At 32.2% G+C, this 9230-nt stretch overlaps 1 protein-coding gene across 1 annotated transcript in view; it reads left to right on the top strand.

Annotated features, from left to right (window-relative positions):
* The first annotated feature begins 349 nt into the window (after positions 1–349).
* LOC106474443 (tribbles homolog 2-like) overlaps positions 350–9230 on the top strand; it is a 28518-nt gene continuing 19637 nt past the window's right edge. The window contains exons 1-2 of the mRNA XM_013935138.2: positions 350–569; positions 1679–2241. Of these exons, the coding sequence (XP_013790592.1) occupies positions 1975–2241 (267 nt within the window). The 5' untranslated portion in view covers positions 350–569; positions 1679–1974. The remainder of the gene's footprint in view (positions 570–1678; positions 2242–9230) is intronic.

Below are 9230 nucleotides of genomic sequence, written 5' to 3' on the forward strand. Positions count from 1 at the left end.
TCTAGTTGTATTTGACATTGGAATTTTCACAGTTTTACTTTATTAACATAAGATGCAGAACAAAAAATGATGACACATTTACGTTCCGCGTGAAGTGGAACTGGGATGTTGCGTCAGCACATTTATAGTCTGTGAGTGACTTTATAAATAATTATACGATGTTTTCTTCCGCGAACAAATAGGTCTCAGTTGACTTTTGAATGACATTTTTCAGCAATTATTTAATATAAAAGTTCAATATCAGTGTTATCCTTTAGGTTAATTAGTTTACGAAATTATAAAAAAAGTTATAAAAATAAATAAGATGCAATGAGTTATTTTTCGGCAAGATGAAATGCGAATCGTCGGTCGGGTTACTACGCTACCGATTCCGTCTTTTGCTGTGTAGTGATGGCCTTGTCGTGTCTGTGAGCTGGCTGTGTGCGTTGTTTCTGAATGGGGTTGGCCTAACTTAATCTATTACTATTAGGGTAAATCTTACGCAAATTTTGCCAGTATTCTGTGTAAGATTATCTTTACCGTTTTAACTATTTCAAGTTTGGCCTCCCCTACTCAGAAACAAGTGAACGGTAAGAGTGTTATTTATCCTTAAGCATAAATAACTTTCTTAGTTGTACTCAACTTGTAGTGGTATTGTTGTAGATACGTGACGTTGTATACGTATGGTGATACTATTACTAATAGTAATGCTAGTATTAGTATAAGAATGAGTTCATTTGCGCAGTAGCATTGTAATTTGTAGCAACATCGTAAAGCGTGAATTTTCTCGATTTTTAAGTAGAAACACGTCAGTTTTAAAAGATCAAAATTTAATTGTGCAAGTTTAAGCGCTTGGTTGAGCTTTCGAGTTTCATAATATTAATAAGGGTAAGTGAAACGTGATACTCATAAATGGTACGATTAATATGTGTTCAGAGGAACGCATGTTATTTACGTTTCTCATTGAATATCATATATTGGATCAGGATAATATTAATAATTACAGTACTTCATTAAGAGTCCAGAGTATTAGTATTAACGGTATAGTCTTACCCTAAGTAACACAAAATTCATGGCCCAGCCCACCCTTTTTAATTTTTTCTTTTAACATCCAGCAAGTCAAAAGCATGTCTGGAATCCTAACTTTGAGCTAATTCTTACCCTGGTTTATCAAAAGTTAGTGGTGAAGGAACTTCAGCGCGAACAAAGGATCGTAGTGTTAGGGCCATTTACGGTTTACAGGTACGCGAGGCGGTGCTTTACTAGCCTTTAGACTTTAGTGAACATATTATTGTAGATAACACATAGTAAGTATAACTATAAGGTAAGAGAGAGAACTTTCATTCCGACATGTTTTGGTAGCATAACAATTAAACATTGTTTTGATGTGTACTTGGATATATGTTATTAAGTATTTCTGTTCATTAATTGTTGTTTGATGAATGAAATTGTGAGACTGGTGTCATTTAGTTAGTTTAGTTTGCATAGTTATTCATAGTGAATAACTAGTAGTAGTAGTAAAAACAGTTAGAAGAAAACTTACCTAAAAGTTTATTTTTATAAATTTATGTAATGTTTACATACTTGTTTTAAGGCAAATAAAACATATTGCTGAAAGTTATAATGATTAATATTGCATGTCTTGTTCAATAGTTCTTTATGATATATATATAAAATGAATGTTCGTTTTTTGTTTTAGGTCACCCATGGAATTCAGTTTTAAAAGATCAAACTAATTCCCTGATGTTAGATTTCAAAGTTGGAAACGCCAGTCTCAAACAGTAATTGCCAAAGTATATTTATGGGAATATTTGTCACCATTTGTTGAACCAGCAAATTCAACAGTGAAGAATCAAACAAAATTACTGATTTTATGCAAAGATAACTCCACTTAACTAATGAGAAAAATGAAAACTTATGACTGCAGAAATCTTTGAAAAGATTACTTTTATTTAAAATTTTTTAATGTAAATTTGGCAACTTCCTTGTTTCCTCATGAATGTTTTGCGACCACCCCTTCTGAATTTGCAACACTGTCGACTTAAACAAGAACATAACATTGAGAAGCGATGGGAAAATGGGGGAAAATGTACTGGGAGTCTAAGTCCAAATCTTCAACCTCCAACCCCACCTATTTTACCAAACACACAAGATCCTTTTACAGCAAGTGCTATTGGCAACTACATACTTCTTGAACAGTTTGATGGATCAACCTTATATCGTTGTATAAATGTAAAAACAAATGAGGAATACATATGTAAGGTGAGTATGCTAGAAATAATTATCTAAATAAATAAGTAATAGTTTGTGTATAATTAGAAATTTAGGTAACAGATAAAAATTCTTATTCTGTGAAATTTCAGCACAGGCTAACATAGAAAATTATAATTTAATAATTCTCTCACACATGGATAAAGCTTACTTATACTTGGTAACTGCTTGTGCTTATTTTCAGTATCAAAACAACTGTTCATGAAATACAAGGCAATATAATTACTAGAGTTTTGTAACCATGATACCATAATGGTGATGGTTCATACTATAGAGAATGTATAACTTTTCACCATATTTGTACTTATGTTACTTCAAAACATTTTACAAATTTTATGTCTATAGTTTGTGTGAAATTTGTTAAAAGTGAAAGAAAGGTTTTTTTTTTAAAGAAGTTCACCAGAATTTGGGAATGTTTATTAGCCTTTGTTTAAAAAGTAATGGGTGCTTAGTAATTTATGGAGGAATATAACATCTGAAGCTTAAGAAGGTGAATTCCAAATAAGAATGTCTATCACTTTTTGAAATTTCATTATAATATGGTTTGACATACATGCATGAGAACTACTAGTGGTTAAATTTCCCACACTTCTTTGATTTAATAATAATATTGATATTTAAGAAATTGTTCATGATGAAGTCCTTCTCTTTCATAAGAATTACATGATGTTATTGTGAAAGGAAGGTATTGAGGCTTGATTGTTGATAAAAGCTATCTTAACTTCTGGTCATAGATACAGAAGTGAATAAAATAACTAAAACAATTATAGTATTCATTTTATAGAAAGTATGAACTTAAAATAAGTTATTTCTCTTTATGCAAGTTACTAGGGAGGAGTTCTTAGAATACTGTGCAGTTTGATTGTCCATTTCGTATGAAAGAAATTGACCTGAAAAAGAGTACAGAGAAGGTCTAGTGAGACCTGGATCAAGAATATTTGAGTCATAAAGAGAGAGGCTTAGATTGGGACTTGCTTTCACTGAAGCATAGAACAGCTAGAAGTTCTTTGTTTCAGTTATTTAAAATTGTTTATGGTCTAATTAAAGTGCTTATCAAAAGTTTATTTAAGTGGTGGATTAACCCTCATATTACCAACTTTGTGAGTATACTGTACCATTAATTACTGGTGGGGCTCACTTATTGACTAATTTTATGCTCTTTTTTTTACTTGTTACAACATTAAGTGTCAAGAACTGACTAATGTAGAATATACGGTGACCTGAGCAGGAAATAGTGGAATTAATTGCAATAATGATTGTATTTTTGTTTACATTTTCTTTTTTAACTGAATAGGGGCCCTGTAACCAACAAAGTCATGTACCCACAAGCAATTTGATCCATAACTAGTTTAGAAAGATATGCTTTAAAAGCTGATGAGCTCCATATTAGTAATTCACTAAGGTTAATAAGATTGTTGTAGGGACTAAAATGTTATAAATATACCCTCTAAATTCAAATCTTAACTTTGTTTTAATTGAAATTAGTTTCTAAAAGTATTGAATAGTTATCCTGAGGAATCACCTGTGATATGTGATTTGTATGAAAATTTGTTTAAACAGTTTTGACAGATTTGTAGATATGAGAGGTTACAGTTATTTTTAACTGATGGTCTTGTTTGGATAACAAGTGAATGACTTCCACAGGCTAAATGGTCTTTTATCATCATGCTTTGTTTGTGTTCTTTCAAAAACATTGTATGTAATGTAGTTTCTGACGTTTTGTAAGTATTACTTTCAGAGACTTTGTAGAAGTATAATGAAATAGAGAAATATTAAATGTAAAGAAATAATATACGCTTACTGCTATAGGACCCTTCCAACAACTGTAGAACACTTCATTTATTTAATACTCATAACAGATTGATCATTTGATATGTTAGGTGCTTATTTAGTCCGTTAGTACACATTTAGTCACATTGTGGATAACTTTCAAGGTATTAGATAAGAGCAGATATCACACTGAGATTAAAAGGGGCATGATAGTAAGTGTTTTTCAAGTAAGTGTTATTGAAAGCTATTAATTTGAGTAACTTTTCAAAGAAATATTTATAAGTCTCTGTCTTGACTACTAAGGAAAATTGTGGCAACCAATTGCTAGAGACAAACCAAGGAAAAAGACAATGAGATAAGCTTGTAAGAAGCATGAGTGGTGATTAATGTGCTAACTTTGGAAAATACATATTTAGAAGCAGGTAATTGGGTCTGATTAATTGCATTTCAGCATGTTCTATACTGACAGTAGAGTAAGTGTATGGAGAAATTTGTATGATCAAAACATTCAACCGTGCTTGTGTTATAATGCAGTAAGCTTTTGGAGGTTGTGCAATATTGTAAAAAATATTCTTTTAGGAGGGATTAAGTTCTTTGATTCATTTCAAAAGATAACTTCCAGAGCATATCTAAATATTGCTGCTGATTGTGTCCACTTGACAATGCTACATTTTCATCCTGATGAAAAAGGGGTCTTTGATGATAATAATGTAACAATCCACTTTGCTTTTATTGTGCAAATGTGGTTCAAAATTATAAGTGTCTTCAGGATTTGTTTTTAACCACTGCAATAAATATATCAAAATGATTGGGCATTATCAAGATGAACTTTAACATTTTGGATTCTTTGCCATAATCACCTGGTAACCGATTAAAGAGCATACTTTTCAATGAATGGGTTACATTCAAATCGAACAAGACCCTTTTTGTGGCATTATCTTAAGTGTATGCCATACCATGTCCAGACTACATGTATTATTTGGGGAACAGGTGGTTCATTCTGCCATAAGGGGTGTTTTGTAATAATATGGCTAGTCAGAGTATAACTCGTAGTTATTGCCCACTACATTACTTACATTACATGTACAACCTTCCTCATCAACATTGTCTAATCATGACTTTTACTCAGAAACAGCTTTCAACCTTAGAAGCACATTTAAAGACTATTATAACAGAAAGATTGAAGTAAATCATTTATAGAAAGTTACGGTAACATGTAATGAGTGACACTGAATTAGAAGTCATCAAGGTGTACTACCGATGTTTGTTTCCAGGTGCACTTACAAATTGAAAAGGATGAAGTAATATGTCCATAAGGAAAGTAGTTTATAGTAATAATGATTAATTAACAAGTGTGATGAAATATTACAGTGTGACTAGGAATATTTTCAAATATTTCACCATGTAGACTTTATACACCCTGGAAGTTACTCTTAAATACAAATGACTGATTTAAAGAGAGTTTCATGTAATTTGTAAAAAAACAACAACAACTTAACAGTGATTTATATTCATAAAAAGGAAAAATTCAAGGGTGAGTCAGCAATATGCAAATCTGGAGTGTTTGCTAGTGGAATACATTGGTAACTTTGAGTTGGCTTTCTTGTCTGTTTTAAAAGCTCTTGTGTACATCCAAAAAGATTTCCATATACCATTTGTATATTGTATAAATACATTCATATAACAATATGTACTGTAAGAATGATTGTGTTTATCTGTGGTTAATCCTCGAGTAAAGAGTATCAAGGAGGCAATAAATACATCCAGTTTATTTCATCCAATACTTCTTGTATGGAGATCATGCTTAACTGTTACTGGCATAGGTAGTTGCAGTCTCTAGAAATATTTGTATCTGGGAATACATCTTCCAGAATGTCATGGCAGTATAAGTGCTTGCAACACATTTCTCTTAAGAATTTCAGTGTGATGGCACTTTGTTTCCTGCCTGTATATTGAGGTGCGGTCATGGAAATTATTGTAACCAAACCTTATCATTGGTGGCAAAACATTCATAATGAAATACAACTTTGGTGTTTTATTCTTTTATACTAAAAGAAAATCCTCTACTTATTTACCCAGGAAGGTCTGTTTGTTGCTAAGCTCAAATTTTTACAATTGTCTACCTATGCTGTGCCCACTACAGGTATCAAACTCCAAATTTTATCATTAAAAACCCTCACCCTCCTGAGTCATTGGAGGATCCTAGAAGGTGTGTGATTTCATTGTGGTCATTTATTTATGGAAGCATTACATTTAATGTTGATGGATGGAACTTTTGAACATAATAATAGCATCTTTGGAGTTGTTTGAAACAGGTAAGACCGTCCTGATCTTCATTCTTACTTGTTTCATCAGCACTGAGAATACAACCTACATTTTAATGTAGGTTAATAATGTTGTAACCAAAAATTCATTCTCTATAACATAACTTTTTGATGTCAAATCTTAATTAAAATTAAAAACAGTAGGTTCTTAAATTTCAAGGACTAAAGATCACTGCTCATATTTAGAAACAATAAATTAGGTATAGAGTACACAGGGCCAAAGTGGGTAATATAGAGTATGTATGAGTAAAAAATGATGAAATGTAAACTTAACTAACCTCTTCTGGTACTAAACATTTTGTGGTGGTTTTCCATAGAGAGATTATTTCTTTCATTTGTAAAATGGAGCAACCTGGTCTGTGTCTACATTTCTAAGATTATTTGTCTACTTGTATAATGATAGATCATGTGTGTTAAATGCTCCATATATATTACCTGTTACACAGATAGTAAACATTGTTTACTCTCATTATAAGTTATGCAGGGTTAATCTTGCTGACACGGAATTTGGTGTTATTCAAGCCATTATTTCCATCCAAATTAATCATGCCTATTGTTACACAGTTTGTCCTGCTATTATGATGTAAGCACCTTAGATACATTTTTTTTGTATAGTAGTTAATTAAGATGTTCATTATAAAAGGAGACGTAATACATGTTTCATATACTAGTTCACAATCTATAAATTATGCATATGGAGAAGAATCCTCACCATCACTTAATAGTATTTTATTATAAACGAAAGTTTTAGCTATATACAGTTATCACTTTGAATGAAACTCCTATTCTAGGCACATTACATCTAGTTTGTTTACTAACAAGGCAATATTTAAAGCAGTGTGTATTGAAATTGATTTTGAAATTTCAAATGTAAGTATTCACTATTTATGGCATTTATCAAATTTTACCACAATTAAAGCTTACAAGCTACTGTTCCCCTGTGGGTCAGTGGTAAGCTTACAGAGTTACAACGCTAAAATTCTGAGTTCGATTCCTTTCAGTGGATAGAGTGCAGTTAGCCCATTGTGTAGGTTTGTGTTAAAGCAGAGAAATACAAGCTAGTAATCAGAATGTTTTGAGTTTAAAAAAATTATAGCAACCTTCTTAATCTCAGTACACTGACAGATCATCTACCTATTGTTAAAACTTCTGTTTTTAATACGTTAATTTGTTTTTAAAACGCAAACTTGTAAAACTGCTACACATTTCACCTTGTATAAACCGGGAATAGTATTGGTTTATAAACCAACGATTATTTGTGTATTGTATCCTGACGTAGTGTAGATACCGCACCCATGGAGCTGTTTACCGAATTTTTGTCATTTTTTTGCTTTCATGGGTGGCGTGTAACTCGCACACACACGCACCTATATTCGAGAATCCTGTTGGCAGTGTACAGGGAACAGATTCGTTTACCACTAGGGTGGGACCGGTCAATGACCGAATTTTATTGGTGAGGTGGCAGCGTGTGAAGATGTATAGTAAGGTATTATGAAAAGCTTCAGATGAGAATGTAATCAAAGAATGTTCCTTTATTTTAAAGTCTGTATGGATGTGGTCGTACATGTCGGTGTTTGGATTTATACTCGATATTTCGATTCCCTCGAATTTAGTTTCATGTTATGACAGTCCGTGAATTATCAAATATTGATGTGTTTTCATGTACACGTGTTGTAAGCTAAGCTTGTATCTAAACGCTTAAGCTTCCGTTTAAAAAAGTGGACATTGGAAGATTTTCGTGACACTTGTTTATTTCCTGTATCTGAAAATTTCTGTGAACTATTGTCATTGGATCTTTACTAAATGGGAAAATAAGTTACAACAATGAATTTAAAGTGAAGTTTTAACAATAACTGGTAGGACTTTAAAATACACTGAAAATCGAATATTAGATTTTAAGCGTTGGCCAAGATTTTGGCCCGAGGGAATGTTTGAATAAAATCTTGCCCGTCTTGCTGCATTAAATAAAATATGTATTTGAGTATGTTTCATAGAGATTATGCTGGATGTATTGGGAACTGTTAGATAGTTAACTTCGAGTGTACGATACTGTACGTTTTATCTGAATCAGCATTTTTAATGTGTTGTTTTTATGCATACTTAACATTATTGTGTTTTAGATATATTTGTAGACTATTCGACTGTATATTATATTGTAGTTTATATTCATGTTCTAAAGATATTTTAACATAGTACTATACTACATATCTCCTGGATCGTATTATTTTTTTTTTTTTGTAAAACTGAGATGCACGATTAACATTTTTCTGTTAAATTTACTCTCGAGTAACGACTTGTATCATAGTAAGACTGGCGTTTTTTGATCACGGTAAATTAGTGACCGACTTTTATGATGGTCTAATTCTTTGCTTTGCGAAACTAGTTGAGTATAAAATATTGACTTAATTACTGTCGTTAGGAGTAACGATTTTTCTAACAGACTTAATATTCTTAATTCAGTGCAGACTCCCTGAAGTCAGTTAGGTGAAAGTAATGCATATCTCATGATTGCGATTGTTAATCGGACATAGCTCATTGGTTGTACAGATAAGTATACTTTATTATTCGATTCAATTGAACATTTACATTTTTAGTAAAGCTGTCCGTCAGTTTGTATTCAGTAGGCGTAGAGAGAAGGTTAGGGAATTCTCTTAGAGCTCGGAGAAAGGGGGAGATTTGTGTTATGCTAAAATTAAGGGCGAGGGAAGATGACTCAACGGTTGGAATTTACTCTGTATGTGATGGAACGAACTCTAATGCATCCTGTAGAATGTAGATGATTCAGATGCCGATGCAGCAGCCACATGTGCGTGTTTATGAGATCGATTAAGAAAAACCTATTGAGTAGCAGAAATTTTTCCTGCGTAGCTGGTATATGTGCGATTA

The sequence above is a fragment of the Limulus polyphemus genome, unplaced genomic scaffold, assembly GCF_000517525.1.
Source record: "Limulus polyphemus unplaced genomic scaffold, Limulus_polyphemus-2.1.2 Scaffold138, whole genome shotgun sequence".
Lineage (NCBI taxonomy): Eukaryota > Metazoa > Arthropoda > Merostomata > Xiphosura > Limulidae > Limulus > Limulus polyphemus.